Source organism: Plectropomus leopardus, chromosome 17, assembly GCF_026936395.1.
Source record: "Plectropomus leopardus strain MGB_pleo_1.0 chromosome 17, ASM2693639v1, whole genome shotgun sequence".
Classification (NCBI taxonomy): domain Eukaryota; kingdom Metazoa; phylum Chordata; class Actinopteri; order Perciformes; family Serranidae; genus Plectropomus; species Plectropomus leopardus.
In genome coordinates this window covers 17,325,063-17,345,786 of record NC_142192.1, presented here as the reverse complement: position 1 = coordinate 17,345,786, position 20,724 = coordinate 17,325,063, and the positions used below count along the sequence as shown (strand labels likewise).

General features: G+C 40.1%; 1 protein-coding gene across 2 annotated transcripts in view; it reads right to left on the bottom strand.

Moving 5' to 3' along the window:
• adgrb2 (adhesion G protein-coupled receptor B2) overlaps nt 1-20,724 on the bottom strand; it is a 303,815-nt gene that overhangs the window by 91,210 nt on the left and 191,881 nt on the right. For both annotated transcript variants that reach the window (XM_088089892.1, XM_042506819.2), the window contains 10 exons: nt 14,993-15,157; nt 14,396-14,560; nt 12,981-13,082; nt 10,924-11,030; nt 9,761-9,955; nt 9,226-9,294; nt 8,597-8,705; nt 7,757-7,903; nt 1,646-1,733; nt 606-708 (listed from right to left, as the gene is read on the bottom strand). In XM_088089892.1, the coding sequence (XP_087946018.1) occupies nt 606-708; nt 1,646-1,733; nt 7,757-7,903; nt 8,597-8,705; nt 9,226-9,294; nt 9,761-9,955; nt 10,924-11,030; nt 12,981-13,082; nt 14,396-14,560; nt 14,993-15,157 (1,250 nt within the window). The remainder of the gene's footprint in view (nt 1-605; nt 709-1,645; nt 1,734-7,756; nt 7,904-8,596; nt 8,706-9,225; nt 9,295-9,760; nt 9,956-10,923; nt 11,031-12,980; nt 13,083-14,395; nt 14,561-14,992; nt 15,158-20,724) is intronic.

Here is a 20,724-nt window from a genome sequence, read left to right as displayed (position 1 = left end):
AAACAAGCAAACCATTGTAACACTTTGTTGCTGCCAGGAATATGAGTACTTGTCTGGTGGTTAGCAGTCATCTGCACAAAACCCTTGAGTGGTTGGAAAAGTTCAGAGTAATGTTTTTTAACTCTCAGATACTCTATCATGAAATGATCTAGATCGTGAAGACTCATGACCGGCAAGTGCTTTGTATTAAAAGGAAACTTATCTTACGGCTGATTTCAAGATATACTATGTAGGATTGTAGGTTACTGTAAACACCACCAGCGAAAGGGAAGTAAAAGCCAACCCAAGAGTTACTCTTATTTGGGGTTTCATCTTTCATCTTTCTTCAGGTGGTGTCTCTTGGATGCTTGCTGCTTATGGTCTTGCACTTGGTGGCTACCTTTTTTATTAAGCCCAGACCTCACCTGAGCACTGTGGGCCTATAAACGGCCTAAACACAGAAAGTAAAAGGATAATATGAAAGTAAAGTTGAAAAGCAGAAAAGCATGCCTCCACACACTTCTAGGGAAGTGATGATTGTGAGGGATTTCTTTGAATGAGTCTATACATTGTTTTAAGGAAAATTCTGCATGAAAAAAACAACAACAACAACAAAAAACACTTACATTAAAAAGCGGCGACAGCTCCACTACCACCATGGGCTTGCTGGGTTGTGGTTCCGGCCGCACTGTCACCGTCAGGATCTTCGAGTTGATGACCGCAGGGGGGCTGCAAAGACACGCACAGTCAACCACAAAACAGTTTTATTTTTTAGGAACTGTACCACACATTCAAGGTTGACTAAAACTGTCTGATTTTAAATGACAAGAAGAAAATGGAATATGCTGGTGAGTTACTTTTTTTTTTGTCACACACAACTTTATGTGTTACACATAAAATCAAATGCATCTGAACACACTCAGAAACAGGCATGTGCAGCCTGCTGTGCTTTTGATGGTTTTTTTTAGTGTTTGCAAAAATAAATACATAAATAAGTAAAAAAAAAAAAATTAAATCCTAATGAGAATGGGAGAAAGCTTGTGCCTAAGTAAAAATGGCACATTGGACATATTAGCATTCAACAGAGCTACAGGGAGAAAAGGGTTTTAACAGATCCAGATCATCCACAACCAAGAGCACTGACCTGAATAAAAGGGCCCAGGGCCAGCACAAACACCATATCACAGTGGCCTTATGACAACCTCCTGATTCCTCCTAACTTCTATTTTTCTAAGTTTTTTTCTGTACAAGTTTCAGGATCCATTAGGCCTGCACCCATTCGAAGCCCACTGTACAATTCCAAAAATACACCGACAAGGCAAAAGAAAGAGAAAATATCTAGGGAAATGTACTTTTTTGGGGATCCAAGACATTTGTCTGATAACTAGGCAGACACAAGGAGAGGAGAGAAGCAACAGAGACATTATGAGAGAGAAAATTGATGTAGAATATGAGGTTGGAAACAGAGAAGAAGTGACAGAAGAAAGGGCACAGAAATAGAAAGGTGGTAAGAATGGAAACTAAAAAAAGGATACAAGGGAGATGAAAAGTTGACAGAAAGAGATGCAGAAAGGTAAAAGAAAGGACAGCGACAGGAGTAGAAAGTGAGATATATAGCTTAAAATGATTGAACAATTATAAGGTAGATCATATGACAAGTACTCACTTTGGTGCAGGTAGGATGACGCCCAGCGTCCTGTACAAGATGGCTCCAATGACATAGTACATTGTAGACTCTGATTCCGTCTCAGTCTCTAAAAAACACAGAAAATTTTGCATCTGGTCAGCCCAAATAGATGGCATTGTTTACCCAAAACACCTTCCAAATAATCTTGAAATCCATCTGTTTCTCAGTTAATCAATCTGTATCCCTCTTGTTATCCTGTACAAGGGCACAAGCTGCTGAGGACGTTTATTTGGACAAGTCCAGTGAAAAAACAGGTGGCAACCTCCCAGGGTTGAAAAATTAAGCCAATAAGGAAGTGTCAAAACCTGCAGTTGCTCTGATGGCCACTTGAGGCTGGCTCCAGAAGCAAGTCAATTCCCATAGACACCCATGTTAAAATGCCAAAATTTAGAGCAGGTTTTGGTCTCTGCAGCTAACTTTCCTGTTCATGACAACTGTACGAGAAGTGCATTTTATATAACTTACCCGTTTTAATTGTACCAAGACTTAGAATTATGCATAACTAAGGGTGCGGCTGCATTGAAGGACAGGCTGTCTGCAAGGCGTCACCTCAGCTTATTGGTCAGATCCACCCCTCGGTACTCCACAGCTCCACACTCTTGTCAAACCCCAGCTCCAAAAATCCCAAATGGTGACAGCAAAAATGCCAAACTAAAGGTTTCAAAACAGGACTCCCCATTTTACATTTGGCTGTATGTTGATTGGGAGAACAGTGGAAATTAAAACTTTAAAAAGCAAAACTTCTCAGACAACATGAAACATGCTAACCTGGAGTTTCAATTACAGACTGGAGTGTTAGTATTTATGATTGATTGAGATAACGTGTACTGCACTGATAACTCATGATTTGTATTAAATACACAAAATGCAAACACATCAATTAGATGGTGAAGCAAACAGGCACAGATTTCACCTGCCTCTACAACCTGCAATTTCATCTTAATTTACATTCACTCTTGAGCTGTCGCTGACAAATGCTCTGTTGAATACATCAAAATAAGAAAAGTTAGTTAATTGCAGAGCATGAAATGACAGCCATATTCCATACACAGATTTAAAATGCTTCAAGGTGAAAAAAATGCCACTATTTGAGGTTCAAGATCCTGGCTGAGCAGTTAATGTAAGAGGAGACACTATTTGAGTCATTTTTGTGCCTTTTAGCAGCTGGTAAGTCACCTATTGCTCAGCAGAAGCCTTTAACCTGAATTAGTCTGATTAAATTATTTCAAGAAAGACAAAGTGTCCACATCCCCCTAAAAAAAGTGTCTCTTTACATTGTTTTCTCCTTTTCCCTAGTTTCAAAGCCCCTTTCTTCTGTTTCTCCTCCTGAGTACTTGCCCCTCTCATCCTCCTCTGTTGTTGCCATTCTCCAACCTACTTTTCAACTTTTCCACCCTTTTCAACAGCCCTTCTTTACAATCCCTTCCCTTCCACCACTCCCTTCAGTATTCTTTCACCAAAAAGAGCAGGGGCTCCCAAAGAGACGTACTGTCCCTCTGTAAATGTCACTTTGTCTCGTGTGAGGGAGGCGAAAGGAAGCAGAGAGAAAAAGTAAGAGGGAAAGAGTTCATGTTGAGAGATGCCACTCCCTCCTTTGCCCTTTCAGACTGAGAGAAGCGATGGAGGACCATCAGCACAGAGAGCTGGAGAGGAAGAGACAGAGGGGGCTGATGGTATCAGACATACTGGGTGACTCATCCAAAATCTGTCTGCCTGCTGCCTAAGAGGTAATACTCAGGAAGAGAGATAGCTATGCAAGACAGATGAGGAGAGAAAGAGGAAGAGACAAAAGGATGTCGACAGTGGGGGAAAAAAAGCAATTGTAAGACTGTGAGGAGGCAAGCCCCCCCCCCCAAAAAAAACAGAAAAAAACCCCCAGATCAAAGTCAGCGTGAGAAAGCCTGCGAGTGTGATGGATCCTAATTGGACAGTGTCTGCAAAGGCATGCAAATGAGCAAGTCAGTGTATTGTGGGTAAATGGTAAATCAGTGTGTGATGGGGTGGCACTCCTACGCTAGAGGATGATTAATACCACAAAAGCACTCAATCACAAAACTGTAATTTCCCATGAACAGACTTTTTGTCACTGCCCTCGCTGAGTATCTGAATGATTGGTGGTCAGCTGTAATCCAGCAAAATGGCAAACCACCAGTCACCGGCTGTGGACTTTAATATGCCATTTGTCAGGAGAAGATATGCTTGGAGTTGATGCAAAGCCATAATTTATGGTTTTAATCAAAGATCGAAAGCTCTTTCTGAACAGTTCCATGTGAGTTACTCTTTTCATTCCGTCCTGCTTTCTTTCTTCTGCACATTTGCTTTTTTCACAACTTCTCTACCCATGACAGAAAATGTTAAGAAATTAAAATATTGTAGAATAGCATTACTTTTACTCAGGTGAACATACTGACAGGGTGACATGCTCAAGCTCAGCAAAATTAATTTCCTACAATGCTACCTTTTAAGGGTCAGTGATTCATTATTTATACTGAAATGTCCTACATAACTTACCACTACCTTCTATATGTCTTAAAATTTGTATTTTTTAACTAACTCTCAGCAAGTCAAACTACTGATTCTTATAAAAAGTTAGTCAACTGGTAAATAACTATTTGCCTTTTCTGGCTTTGCAGTAGAGTATATGATAAAATCATTAGCATTTGCACATCTATGTGATATGTGTGGAGCTGGGGCCAGAAGGCTATTAGGTTAGTTTATAACCCTTCTCTACCAAAATAAGCGCGTTTATGTTGGGTTTTTAAATGTAGGAAAACCCACTATAAATAGGTAGTAAACTCCTTCACATTTGCCAGTAGACCAGAGTTGTGTATATTGTTTTTTCCTGGTGTTTCATGTTCAACGTTACAGACAGACCGGAAAACATGTTAGCAAACAGTATAAAGAAGCGTAGATGCCAGTGAAAATTTCCTCTTCTCTTTATCTGTTACTTTGTCAGTGTTTCTCTGTATGGACTAATTTTTAAAGATGTTCAGTCTCACCTGCAACGGAGAAGGATGAAATTTGTGGCAGTGTGTCATTGTATCATGCTGGAAAATGGTTGAAAATTAGGGCGTCTTTTGTGGTGTGAGCTTTACATCACTGCTGATTGGAACTGATTGGAGTCGGAGCCGATAAATACCTGTGAATACTTGTTTGATGTGGAAATGAATGCCAGTTCTAACCTTCACATTAAAGACAAAGACAGATGTAAGTGGGTGTTAATGGGTTTTTGTCAAATGGGAGAGGGGCTTTAGTGAAATGGGAAGCAGGGTTAAATGGAGGGCTATGTCCGAAGATCAAAAAACTGCCTACCAACACCTCCAAATCAAACTAATTACCACACAATTTACACCGTAACTCATGAAAATCAAAATTGTCAAGATGAAAAGTTGTGGTTTTATAGAAATTAACATGCTATGACCATTTCTTGGTGAACAAAAGCTGTGTGCAGAGAATTACTCAGGTCATGTATTGCTGTCATTGTGAGGTTGTCAGATGGCAACATGTCATTCTTGTCTTCTGTTCTGTTTTTCTGTGTATTCTCATCTCATTCTCATCAAATGAAAGTTTGTCTCAAATATAAAACTGTTCCTATTGGAGATACAACTTTAATTCCAGCTTTAAACATCAATTCTAAGCTCACTGGTGATATTTTGGAACTCAACATAGTTACAGCTAGCACCACAAATAAAAAAATCATAGTATAGTCCATGTTGTTTGTGTTCTTTCTAGAATAATACTTAATAGGTATTTAGTATTACTAAGTTTATGTATCATAAATGTATGCATGTACCAGCAATAGGGTATGTGAGATGTAAAGACACTGCAAGCATGTGTATGGCTGTAAGACCGAATGAGTGCCTGCAATGTGTATGTTTATGAGAGAGACAGTGAAAGGAGAGAGGGAGTTTGTCACTTCAAAAATCAGTGAAGAACAGTCCCAGCCTCTGCCCAGTGAAGCGATTCATGAACCTATCAATTGGCTGCGTGTATGTGCAACTGTGTGCACACGTGCACACACAAAGGTGCCAATGGGCCTTTATGAGCATAGTTAAGCTGTCCATCTGAGATAGGCTTTCATTATGGGGTAAATGAACCAATCAAACCGATAGCAATCAACTGAAGACCTCAACTCTTGGACTGCCAATGGGAAGAGGCAGAGTTCCCTCAGGGGCAAAGTCTAATAATAATGTCCTAACTCATAAAACGACATGCAGTTGGGATGAAACAATTTACTAAATAGCATATGCTAAAATGGCAATGGCATGTGCTGAATATCATATGAGAAAATGGTTGAGTAAATGTGACGCAGCCAGTCACTTTTACTGCACCACAAGCACTGCAGGAGACAAAACATTCATTGCGACAAACTACTAAGATAATGGACAAAGAAATTGAGATGGAGGAAATGCACGATAGCAACACAATAAAACAGAAATGCAGGATAAATGGAGAATGGGGAAAAAGACAACATTGCAATGCAGCAGCATTAACTTGCGATTGTACCGCCTTTTGCCTCCTGTTGCAGCCAAACATTCAGTCTTTGAGATATCTGAATTTGCTGTTACATAAAATCTGGAAAAACAACTTGAGCAAAACAACTCACGGGCATCCTATAAACGAGTTCTGCTACATAAAAGCAAGATGGATGGTGAGATGGAAGAGGGGCACAAAATAAGCACATTACATTGTGCATAATAAAGAGACAGTGAGACTAAGTGAGTCGAGGTGAGGTGCCCTGAGGTAAGCATACACGATGTCAGGAACGCCAATCAAAGAGTCTGTGTCATCAGAGCAAGTCAGAGGTCAGAGACAGCTCTGCTCTCTCAGCCCGCAGCCTCTCTGAACCTTAATTTGGGCAGGGGGCGGGGTGCCAGACAGGAAGTTTGCCAGTGTAATTTCCAGTGGGATGTGACCTTTGCCATCGTTGGTAGTGGATCACATCTGCCACAGAGAATTCTCTTATCCAATATAAGCCACTTTCTTTCCACTCTTAATTCCCTTTGTCTCCCCTGAACAACTTCAGGTCTTATGCATCCTGGTTTCTCCTTCCTCTTTGTGCTTTATTCCACAGTTAGGAGTGCGTTTGGACAATCACTTCGCTCCTTTCTTGGCGTCACTTGAAACCATGGAAAAAATGTTCACGGCAGTTTAGACAAACAGCAGTTAGCTCTCGTATGCTGCTAAAAGCTAAGAGACATCTTTCAAAACTGTGTGAGGACTTGATGCTCTCGAGGGGATGCGGCACACTTCTTCACAGATGAAAGACCTGCATCTTCTTGAGAAGCCCTCCAGGGCGTATTTATAGTCCAAATACAAATCCTTAGCATTACCCTTCGACGTCCTTGGAAAGCCTTCTATCTGCTTCCATGAGACACATGTCTGAGTGTGTGAATTCACACTGTGATAACTGGGTCTGACCTTGGCTGAAGGGAGGGTTGAGTGGGGTGATAACAGGTTCTCATACTGTTTGTCTAAGATTCAAGACAGAGACTGAGGATGACAACAGATTCAAATCATGGCAATGAGCCAAGTGCTACAGACAGTGTTGTGGAACAGCTGATTGCTCTTAAAATAACATCATCAGACTAATTTTGGTATTAATGGGTAGATTTGTTTGTGGCGGCTTGTGTCTTCCGTTCCAATGATTGTTTCTAGAAAAACCCTTGAAAAAAGCACCAAGGTTGGGTCAGATCTTGGTAGTATGCACTCCAAAAAGGCATCTCAGCCTTCCTAAGCACTAAAACTAATGTGTTATACCAGCATTTCTCAAACCTCTCCTGGAGGACTGCCAGTCCTGCATGTTTTAGATCTATCCCTGCTGTAAAACAGCAAATTCAAAGGATCAGCCTATCATCAAGCTGCTTTAGAAGTTCATACTGAGCTGTGTCGCAGGACTAGTGGTCCTCGAGGAGGAGTTTGAGAAACGCTGTGTTATACTACCTGGTGGAGCCCTCTTCAGATGGCCTTTGTTCTTAGACCCTGGTATACGTACTTACATTTAGCGTAGTGTGAGTGTTACGTACTGGTACAACAAGAAACAAGTGTGGGCAAATCCTGGACAGTGGATATCTATCTTAGTTGCCCTACCTTCAGCTGGAATGGTGAAGACCTCTTTAGGGATGTAGAGCTTGTCCTCAGCTGTTCTGGCCCAGTCCTTCATCCCTCTCCGGCCCTTCATGGGGAAGTTGATATCGCTGGATACGGCTGACACTGGTTCTCGCTGGACAGTTATCACTAGACAAACAAGATACACCAAAAACACTCACTTCAATGAAGAATTGGGGCTGAAACAAAGAATACTGGCTCAAGATACACTTTGCAGGAATGTCGGTTACTGCTTGTAAACATAACTTTCAAACTCTTCTCTACTGTACTTGTGCACACAGTGCAAGCTATTGTACTACTGAACAAACCATGGGTATAAAATTTTGGGGGGGACACTGGGGACCCATACCCCTCAAAATTTAGTACGTGTGCAGTTGTCCCACCCCCCAATAAAAACATAACAGTGGGAGAGGAAGAGAGGACTTTTATTTTGCTAATAATGAATTAAGTGTTAAATGCTCAAAGGGTCTATTGGAGGACCCCCAAAATGTTTCTTTTAAAGAAAATCCTGCATACTATACCTTTAAAGACCAGATGAGCAAAAAACAAAACAGTGCAAAATAATCTTAAAAAGTCACTGTCATTTCATTGTTAAACTTCATTTATTTTTTGAGAAGTGAGAGAATATAAAATGACAAGTTGAAATAGATCATATAACAAACAAGACCTTAGCTAAGTGTAACTGAGAATAAAGAATTGTAAAAATTCACACCCAAATTCTGACCTTAACTCTCTAAAATATCTAAACAGAGGAATGTCTTTAATGGTGCAAAATGATCTTTTAACTGTCTCTGCTGAGTGACTGCATTACAGGACGCTTACTGAGATTGTTGGTAACCACCAGGAAACTCTGGAAAGGCTTCTGGGCTTCTCCGATGAGATGAATGAAATCTTCTAATATCCTCATCAGCAAAGCAGCACCGGGAGCGACCTGTGGATGCAGGGATGAAAAAGAGGGGTGAGCATCAATCATGACGATGTCATCGTATTTATAATCCATGGCAAACTCTCTATGAGCCATATCTCACCCCTTGAAACACTTTTTTATTCATTGCATTATCTAGACCACTGAATGTGTTCCAGGGCGGTAAATTGTTACCACGTGGGATATAATATCATATTTGGTTACTTGTTTATTGTGTCCAGATGGAGAGTAAACACACCTCAACTCAAGGGCATCAAGATGGGTCACACACAAAAATGCACAAATGTGCACACATACACACATAGTATAATTAATAGACAGCCATTGCATTTAGTAAACAGGTGTGTTTTTATGACTGTAATGAAAAGTTAATGTGCAATGTGGTCACACCCACCCTTACACACAAATGCACACGCAATAAAGTACTGAACTACACACACATTCAGAAAACTTAGAACGATAGTAGGTGGCTACTGATTATGGTATGTATGCACACATACAGTAACTCACAAGCAGAGGGCTTTACCTGATGTGCGTCCTCCCATTTCTCTACATTTTCCATGTCCAACATGAGGCTGACTATCTGGAAGAATTTCTAAACACAAGATGCACTGAGTTGTTATTGCAGCAAGGCCTCTAGATTCTGTCAACTCATTTGTGTGTGTTTGCATGCACACTCAATTGTTAGCCCTTGTCCCCTATTGTGTAGCTAACCTGCACCCACCAACCATTAGTACTGCAGCAGTACTGCAGTTTATTCTCTGTCAACCCTACTACAGTAGACCTTTGTACAGAGGCATATTGTAAAACATAAAATAATGTCTGTCAACTGACTGACTGAGACAGCAGCATTTTGCTCTCTTACAGGCAGTGAAAAGAGAAAAACGCTGCTAAAAAATCCCGTTTGAGGCCACGGAAACTGTGTAGCTGTGGCTCATTGTTATGCACAACTTGTGCAGTAGACAGAAGAGCTCCTACACTGAATACATTTTGAGGCGTTGCAAATGTACCTGTGTGTGCATGTTTTGTATGCTGACTTGAGGGGGCTTGGCTCTGCTTACCTGCACGTCGTCGGGAGCTGGGATGTAGGTTGCTCTTTTGAAGGTGTCCGTCACATTTCGCAGGATCTCCGTGGAAAAGAGAAGGTCGCCACTGTAGTAGCTCCTCCTCTGCAAGAGCTCCAGGAGACTCCTTACGATCTGAGACATGCCCTCCCCGGCCAGGGTCCTCTGACCCTTCGCGAGATGCTCTCGTAACTACAGTGTGCAGAGAGAGACAGAAATTTAAAAAAGATGATACTTTCACTTCTGCCTGGAACAGTCAAGATGATTAAATGCACGCCCACTGGCACTAACTGTATGTAGTGCATGTGTTCTTATTCAAAATATGTAGCTGGTAAAATGTCAGAAAGACCAAACAAATCAAAGATCATGTTTTTCCCCCTAAGAAATCACAGAAATGATTGGGATGTGAGCCAAGGGGGATGTTTCAAAACAGGAGTATATATGAGCATGTTTGGATTTTGGGGCTTGTGCTTAAAATAGGCGAGCAAAAAGAGGCCTAGCAGCACTCTCAGGCAGGCAGGAATTGGATCTCATCACTTCAGAGACAGAGATACAGAAATCAAGACTGTGTCTGCGTGTGTGTGTGTGTAAAATGCAGACAGAGAGAGAGAGAGAGAAAGAGAGAGAGAGAGAGAGAGAGAGAGAGAGAGAGAAATATGAGAGAGCCTGGAATAAAAGAAGATAACAGCAATCAAAGAAAATTAATTATTGACTCCTAGTGTTAATGAAAGGTTAGAACAGAAGCGAACAGTGCAATCAGCTCTGTCACGTACAATCCCTGACCCCTATCTCCTTCCACCATCATTGTGGAGATGAGAGAGGTTGAAGTTCACAGAGCAGGAAAACAGCCTGGCTGATGAACACATTCATTAGCTATGTTCATTAATTGATAAGTGTGAGCGCAAAGCTCTGGAAAAGCTAATTAGAGATACCGGGAAGCCTTGAGTAAAGACACTCTGCTATTTTTGGTAAACTTTTTTTTTTTAAAGAAAGTTGAACAGAGGTACATGATGGGTGAAAAGGGGGCAGGTTAGGTGGAAAATAACTTTTAAAACAGAAAGCACTTTGTTTTTGGCTCAAATTATGTCATCTGGAAGAATATACATCTTGTTTTTCTTCTTGCTGAAGAGTTTCTACTGTTTTGTTAAAAAGGAACTTACAGATAAGTGTAAATATCTATAGTCAAGTGAGACGCATCTGGCGAAGCTCGGAGGACCCCAGAAAGCAACTCCATTATTGTCCAGCATGCAACGACGACTAGCAGATCCTGAAAGAAAAAGGACAAAAACTTTATATGTAATTTATCAAACTTAGGAATGAAACCTTTGCAAGAACACATCATAATATATTACTGTTAATATGGTGTCCAATAGTCATTGACCGTGAACAGGAAAGCCTTCCATTCACGGTCAATGAACCTGCTGCTGTGCCTAAGTACTAAATGCAGCATGCAGAAATTGAGAAAGATCTTAACACCTCACATACAAATTTATACTACTTTCGAAAATAGAAAAATACTTGCATTAATTCTAGAGGTATTTTCCATTTATCACATCACTAAGGTCAGGGGTTATACACAGAGGGTCTGTCTAATGCATTGTAATATAGGGAAAACAACAGTGCATTTACAATAATGACACTTAAGAAACAATAAAAACAAAAGGTCACTTTTGTAAACGTGACTTTTTTGGAGTTAAATGTTATTTAGGATAGGTACAGCTACCAAATGTTTAATTTGTTACAGTTTTGGCAGCTCGCGGTGTGTGGCTGCTCTAACATGGCAGCCAGCAGATAGACTGGTGAAGGCTGCCAAAATACTTTACTAAGACAAAACCTTTTCCCTAGCCAAACAAATATGCACTCACTGAACTGTGGCTCTGTCTTTTTATGAGTAATAAAGTGACATAAATAAACTGTAAAGTTTCACGTTTAATTAAATTTAGTACATAGATTTACCTTAAATGAAATGTTCTTGAAGCTATAATGTTTTGCTGGCAGGCTACCTGATTCACACAGGCGTGTTTTGATGTGGGAGCCAATGCCGGAGTTTGAAAGATGTAGAAACACATTTATATTACAGGCATTTTGAACCACATCTGCTCTTGGCTTCAATTCTAAAGAAGAAAGTGTCTGAAAGAAATCAAGGGTTGTTCTTGTTTCTGCTTTTGGAAGTTAAAAGGAAAGGTCTGGCAGCAGCTGTTTGAGTTCTTCCTCAGTTTAGATCAACATTACCATGATAAATAAAACACAAACAAGGTTATATTCAAGCAGCTACTAATTTAGGGTAGATGCTGCATGATCTGCAAATGTTATAATGACCACCTCTGTGTACCAAAATGCAACAAAGTAATACTATTTCAGAACAGTTTTGATGATCCTTAGATATTTGTATCTAACTGTAATTTTTTTAGGATTCCCCAATCATAATTTTATTAATTCTACAATATTTCCTTTGATAAAATAGATGATTGCTGTTCTGTTGCACTGTTTTTCCAACTTCACAGTCAAACATGAGAAGCATTAAGATTTTTATTTTCGTGTAGTTTTGTTGTAAGTTTAAGTTCCTTATAGCTTTCCTTTTAGCTAGCTAATGCTTATGATCGAGTGTTAACGTCAATTCATGGGCCTAACAAATCTTGCTTTTCCCTGTTGGACATTTTTTTTAGATTTTTCATCCTGCAAGCTGGTAATGTCTTCCTGTGGTTTTTTTTTAAATAAATATGAGTATCTATAATGTTAGGTTCCTTTTTGTCTTACCCTTTAGCTTGCTCTATTCATGCTATCTACCAGATGCTAAGTTTTTTTGTTTTTTTTCCTTTCCTTTTTGCCTGTTTGAGATCTTCAGTTTTTTTCATTATGCAGGTTTCCTCTTTAATGACAATATGACATTAAATCTCTTTATTCAATGAGTGTCTATGGGTGTTTTCTTTCTCCCACTGTAACTAGCTCTGCTCATGCTATCTACCAGGTGTGATTTTACATTCATGGGGTTAACAAATTTCTGCTGGACATTTTTTATGACTGTTTGATATTCTCTAATGCTGGCTCATGGCTCGTTGTTGTTTTTTTTAAGAACCGGCTACAGTTTGAGTCACTGTTGTATTGTGTAATGTCACTGCTGATTTATACTAAACCCCAAATTACAAATTAACACGAGCTGCCATTGAAATATGCTAACAGCTGTCAGATTCTGGCTGAAGCTTATCATGCAACTGACCAGTGGCATTAGTTGGACACTTGTTGTAGACTGTTTCTCCAGCTGAGGCTCTCTTCCATGCCATAGAGAGAAGGTGTTCGTCTTTACATATCTCATGAGGAGCTGTAGAACCAGGCGAGAAATACATCGAAAAAGTAAAATGAAGCATAGTCTAGCAGGCGCTCAGAAAAAGAAAAATCACCACGCACACACTCCCACAGACACATACATAGCCAGCAAAAAAAGAGGGAGACAGAGAGGCACAAAAAACAAGATTCAAATCAATGTTCTCCTGCAGCAGCTCCCAATCTTATTCCCTTGTACATTGCTCAGTGCTCTCTGTCAGTGTCACTGCCTCAGTACAGTATCTCATTCCCTCTTCATCTTACCCCCTCTCTTTATTCATCTGTTTTTCCCCCTCCCTCCCTTTCATAACCCTGATGAAAAAAAACAGGGAGAGTGTAGATATTCCGAGGGGGCAGAAAAGTGTTGGCAGAGGCTATGCAGGGAGATGAAAAGGGATGGAGAGTGGAGAAAGAGAGAGAGAGAGAGAGAGAGAAAGAGGCTGAAAGAGAGAAAATATGATATGATGTTCCCCTGAAATGCCAACAGACAAGATCCTCGTCTTGTATAAGAGAGGCTTGGGAGCTACTCAAAACAAAGAGGTCACGGTGGAGGGTGCACTCAGAAGTTTATCATTTGTAGTCTGTCAGAGCTCAATGCAAGCACGTACACATGTGGCATTCAGGCTTGTCGAGAACATACACTTGCATATTCAAATGCACACACAACTTCAGTCAGGAGGCGTGCTTATTAAACCACACTGTTTCCTGCAGCGCTGACAGTCTGACATTGAACATCTCGCCCTCTACCACGCAGAAACACACAGAAAGACTGAAAGCAAGCGAGTGAGATTAGAGCAAAAGAAACAATGTTAAGAGGGGTGATATAAGGAGAAACAGAGTATCTCTCAGGTAAACAGAGAGGATAAAAGGACAGCACCACAAGGCACGGACATGCAAAATCAATGAAGAGCCAAAGATGGATGGGTATGTGAATTGACAGGAAGACAGACAAGAAACAGATAAAGATGAGAAGAGCACAGTACCAAAATTGTGATAGAAGCCTTTGGCTGTGGTGCGAACCACTGGGAATCATTTCCATTCTGCCTGACAAATACTGTGCATGTACAGATTGGGCACACACACAGATACACATACTCGTTCATCTCCAATGGGAACCCACTAGGAGAGGCATGCACAGAAATGCAGCCACACAGAAAATAAATGTCTACGGCAAAAAGTGTTTATACAGAGTTTCCAAGCATGAATAATATGTACATAAGCATAATGGGGTTCTCCCTCATTTTCTCTCACACACACACACACACACACACACACACACACACACACACACACATTTACTGAGTCACTGACCAGGGCACTTCTTCTCATTACAGGATCGGACCTCCTCTCCCGAGCCATCGCAGGGGTAGCCCTGTATTCCAGTGCCCTCACACATCCTGAAGCGACGCTGCCATCCGGAATCACATGTCTTGCTGCAGAGGCTCCAATGGTTCCAGCTGCCCCAGTTACCTCCACCTGTAACAGGAGCAAGGCACCGCCGGTGAAGATTGGGGAGCGGGGAGGAAGGGTAGGAGGGGAGGAGAGCAGCATGTAAAGTGAAAAATAAATGGGAGTTGCTGGCAAATAGTAAATTTAGGTTACACAACTCTGAGGCAGCAGTTTCGAAACTTTTTCAATTTTTTAGCGTGGTATACCAAATTAAGTCAATATGAGCCCTTTCTGGGCCCCAAGCTCATTAAAGCACACTAGTATTTTTGTCCTCTGGGGCCCCTAGTCGAAACAAACTTGCAAGCCAAACTGGGTCCCAACCCACAAATTGCTGGTATGTGGAACACAAATCAGAGAAAACTATACCGATGTCTTTAGATAATGTATGTTTCATGTTTGCATAATGGCAACTCGAGAGCATGTGAGTGTGAATACTAAACATTCATTTGTACACCTTACCACTGCAGGAGGGGTTGGTGCATTCTCTGCTCTCCTGATGGGGGCCCTTACACTCAGCCCAGCCGTGCACTGACGCACTGCAGCGTCGCTGCCTCTGCTGGGTTCCCGTGTTACAAGTCACACTGCATCTTGACCACGGCCCCCACTCCAACCACTGACCCTCCACTGCACAGAGGAAAGGGAATATAGAGAGAAATGGATGAAGTTTTGAGAGACATGGAGAAATAAGGATGAATAGAGCCATGATTTTGAAGGACAGAATGGACAATGTAAGGGACAAAAAGAGAAAGAACACATTACAGGAAAAGTGAGTAGGCTACGAGTTAACAGAATATAGAAAGAATCAGGACAAATACAGAGGCTATTTGGTTTTCCATAAATAGCAACAAACAAACACACTTCATAATTCTATGGACATTTTAAATATTTCAATATGATATGAAATAGCTGATTACTATTCCTTTCATGCTTTGTTTTAAAGAGTTCACACAGAGTACAGACAGATTTCCATTCAAAGTGTTATTAGAGATGCACCACATTTCAACTCTTGACTGCTGTTTGTGCAGAAATAGATTAATAAAAATAACATTTCAATACATTCCAAGGCTGCCTGTCACATGATGCATGAATACCAAACAGCTTAACCAAAGCCTGATGACACACACAGGTGTAATCAAAGCCCCCCCTCCTTCCCCTCCCCTTTAATAGGGGAGCTTTGCTGCAGTAATTGAGTTCTCAAATAAAACATCAAAAAATGCAAAAAAAAAAAAAAGATAATCAAATACAGGAAGATTACTCATTTATAGTGTGTGCAGTCAAAGATTTTTGGTATGTCATCAATTTCAAAGCTGGTTACAGTTTAGACCATTTTTGTGGATCTGTGTTAAAGAAAAAACACAATGTTCTGCTGAGAAAATGCACAACAGCAGCTGAAATCTGCGATTAATAAATTGTCAATGGATTCTTATAATTTATTTCTACACCGTTCATAACACAAATTTTTGATTAAAACTCTTTGATACAAAACTTACCATAGGAACCAATTACTGACCTGCGACCATTTATTTTTCAGAATACTGTTGAATAAAGGGACCTCATATATTGTTGCATTTGTTAATTTTTGCTGGATTACAACAATTGCAAAAACCTTGCAGACCAAAAAAACTGGTATGAAAATCCACAAATTTTGTCCTTTGGCATCTTTGTCAACATGCTAACAATAGCATACTTTCCAGTCAAGAAAGTTTTAAACTACATCTGTTTTACTACTGTCCAACTGCAACTGTACAACAGTATAATGTTGTAAGGGGATGGTATTTAATCTTTTACCTGTTGCTACCATTACAGAGCCTTGGTGGCAACTGTTGTTTTTAGTGAAATATATTCAGACCAGTCATGGTTGCGCTGAGCAGTAAATTGTTACTCTCAAATTAATTGTTTAAGCATCGTCTACTACATTTACACAAACATACACTCCTAGAGGTAATAATTTGAACTGAGTAACAACACAATGCAAAGTTCTGTTGGCAGCAGTGTCACTTGTGTTGTGAAAAAAAAGCCAACTCATGTATTGCCTCAGTTGGATTACTGATGTGGACAACTCTGTGATATCATGCACACATAAGTCAAGTTACACTTCAGCAGACTCTGAGCAAGAAGGTGTATTTATCCAATGAAAGTAAGTTTATTATACACTTTACTATTAGCTCTCTACAAACATCTTCCTCTTTAGTTGCTTAGAGCACCACTGTGTGTACAAGGTAGTTGCTACTCTGTCTGTAAAACCTCCATAAAGCTGAGAAGAGCAGAGTCAGGTGAGAATTTCCAATAGGTTTATTTACTATAAGTGACCCCTTTAACATTACATGCAGTCATTTGATGAACATACAAATACTGTGTAGTGTAGATTTTCATATTGCCATGAACAGAATTTACAGTTTGATTATTGTTCAGTCACTTAAATGTAACCTTCAGTCAAGCTGAGCTGATAGAGGTTTATATTTTCTTGTCGAGTAACAAATCTATGCTGAAAAGAAATACACTTTGTATGCTTTTATAGTTACAGCAAAGTACTTTTGAAAATGTGTAATTAAATGGGTTAAGGCATTTATTAAACATTTTACAGCCTACTATGTTATGAAAAAGACAGGAAACCTACCTTAAAAGCCATGCCACAGCCATTGTGTATGTGCTACACTGCACAGAAGCCTGTCTATTTGTCTTTATATTAACAAGAATAGCAATTCAAAGTGAGAACTGCTCCTGTTTCAGCTCAGAATGATATATCGAGGCGCACATTCTACACACAGGGGCTTTAAGTAGCAGAGAAAGTGAAGTACAGTGTAGTAAATGTATTTGTCTGCTTCTCCCAAGTGGGAAAGCATTGCCAACTCTCCTTGGTAATGTGGTCAATCACACTGTGTGTGTGTGTGTGTGTGTGTGTGTGTGTGTGTGTGTGTGTGTGTGTGTGTGTGTGTGTGTGTGTGTGGCTCGTATAGTGTTCCAACTAGCTGGGGCCAACACCGTGTTGGGGAATGACATTAACAGAATGAGCTGTAAGCTAGAATTAAAGTGTTAACTTGACATTTCCCAAGTTTAATTCTGAGTAATTAAAGTGACAAGTGGGGAACAGCCTCCAAAAGAAGGACAAACCATCTCCTCATCTTTATAGCAGTGTGAAAACGTTTGCACCTAAAACACAGGAGCACACATAATTGCACAAAAATGTAGTAAAATATACAGTCAGCTGTAAAAAGCTTTTTGTAATGTTGAAAAAAGTGGCAAAATAGCAGATTTATAGCACAATTTGTATGACAGGCACAAATTTACACACTGTTGTCAGCAGGAACTACTCTATGTTAAATGCATTCAAGGCAAGCTAGAAATACAGTATATGCAAAAACATTTCCCAGTAGAAAAAAAACAGCATATAGGAATGCAGCTGGCAGTGTAGCATGGCATCTCTCTCTCGTAGGAAGTGGGTTTCTTGCCAAACACACAAACTATTAATTGGCCTGTAATTAAGACATAACCATTAATCCTTACATATGCTTAGCTGTGAACTGATTGTTTACGTTGTGAGAAAAAAAAGGTAGGCATAAAGGACGTTCCCAGCCAGCTTCTCTGCCCCCACATGAGCGCATTCTAGTTCTTGCCGATAGCTTTAAAAGGTCTGATACGATCAAATTAATTATTCATGTATGACATTTCTGCTCATTTTACTCTTAGCCTGCTGATTGTCTTATTTGATGCAACAGCTGTCATATTAACATTTGCGGCTCTGCCCACATGTGCATGCATTTGTTTGATGTTCCAGTGTATATCTACGTGAGCGATAAGCCACTGTGAAGAGAGATAAGAAATTACAGTAAAGGAGTCCAATTTTGATTAATTCTACATGGGTTTAACACACTGTAGCATAGACATATAGTGTAGCATATGGTCTGAATATATAGAGAAAGATCCAATCACTGAGACACACACACGTGCGCACACACACACGTACACATGTACACACACACACACACACACGCACACGCACACGCACACGCATACGCATACAGATGAGATCCATCAAAGCTCTATTCTCTATGCATGGACGTTTGTGCCAAAAGGCCTTTGCTGGCATTCATCATTTCAAAGGACCATTGCCTTTGAACTCCCAAAAGCACGCTGAATCTGTTGTGATAGATTCACACACTCAGACACAAACACATAAACCATATGAGGACACACGTACACAGATTTCCTTGAGGCCCTTGAAGGAAGAGCCTTTCTCCCAAACCCTCTCTTTCCATCACTGTTCCCAAAACAGCATGGTAAAACATCCCGGAGGCCATACTTTAGATTACGACGTCTTCCTATTCCTCCCTCTTTGAGACATAACTTTGCAGCCGCTTTGTCTGGCAATGGGGACAGTTTTGTTTTATTTAAATATTAACCTTATAAAACCCCTGCTTTGAAAAACATAAAAACAAAAAGGCCAAATAAATAAATAAAAACAAATAAATATTAGTCAGTAGGGAGCGTAGGAACACAAAAAGCCATCGCCCAGACAGGCTCCAGCAGCATTCATATAAATATAAGTATATATTGTTTTCTACAGGGAAATGATGCAGGATTCTTTACCTTTGCAAAAACAAATAAAATGCACTTACCCTGTGATAATTGCTCAGCCTTACATACTATACAAGCACGCATGCTCTTGCTCTGACTGAAATTAATTCAAGATATAAAATTATTCAAAAAGCAGCCGCCAATGTTGCTATGAACTGTCTTATGTTTTAGTGTCTGTGTGCCCATTAATGCCATTACTCCAATGTTGTGTAGAAACCATTTACATTCTGAAATATAAAGCACAGACCGAAATTAAATCACTGAAATTAATATTCCTTTCTAATGTCAATGCTTTCAAAGTAAGTGGTTTTCTAAAAGGACACTTGAAATACAAAATTAAAATTGCACAGAGGCAATGAATATGCCTGAAGTACAGTTTAAGTCTTAAAAATGCTGAGGGCTTTTCTTTGTGCTAAATGTAAACTGTGCCCTATCTAATGAGTAGATGTAAGTATTTACATCACAGGACTACATCTGTAAAGCTGCTCTGTAACAGGTAGCTGTAAGTCAAAACTCACCACTCTCTTTCTTTAGTTGGCTCTATTGAGACATTATTTCAATCGCTGGTATGTCCCTTTCCACTCCAATGCAGCCTGATAAAGATGTTTCAGCTGGACAGTCTGAGTCAGTCAGTCAGTCAGATTGGAATAAAGTCCTGAGGTCCCCATAGACACCAGAATTAGAGGGGGCAGCACCAGAGCCTTATTGCTGTTCTTGACAAGGTATAGGCCTAACAGGTAATCTCAAAGACAATAGCTGAGGAGCTCCACTGCAGGACTGCTCAGCAATCGAAACCAAGCCAAGCATGGAGGAAGCACAAAAGTCCAACCTAAAGGCTTTGCTAGGCTACAACTGATCAGGTTGAGTGAGTGAGAGTTGAAAAATGGGGATGAATCCCATGGCTGCCGACAGAAAAATACAAAATTAAAAGAGGATACAAGAGCTCAAGCAATGAGAATAAGCAGACAGGAGAGGCAGGGGTAATGCTGCATTCACGCCATGTCAACAGAATGGTACGATAAAAAAGTTCCAGTCCATGTGTTAATCCAAGAGCTCAGTACAAATCTTGTCACACTACAGACAGGGTTCCCACACATTTCAGTGGCCAAAATTTCAAAAACTTTCCATGACTTTTAAAGGACCTATAGTAAAATTTTCTGGATGCTTTTCAAACATGTCACGCATCAACATATACTAGAGCTACGTGATGTCGACAGCTACAGAAAATAAAATAGCCTTTATGTTACATTACGAGAAAGGTTATCCAAAGAAGATTACTGGAAGAATTAATGTCATTACACATAGTTAAATTTCATTTCTTTTCCGCAATTTTCAATTATTTTTACTAATTCCATGACTTTTCAAGGCCTGGACAAAGTGACTGTGAAATTCCATGAATTTACCAATTTTTCCGTGACCTTGGGAACTCCATATAGATGAAGGAAATTAAGCTTTGATTACATATTTGCATTGTGTTACATACAATATCAGACATTCAACAGAAAGAAAAAAAAAAAAACAGCAGCAAACTATGCAAAAACTAAGGGCTCCGACACACCAGGCCAGCAGTCAATGTTGGGCTGTTGGCTGTTCTATTCATTTAATCTGCAAAGCTA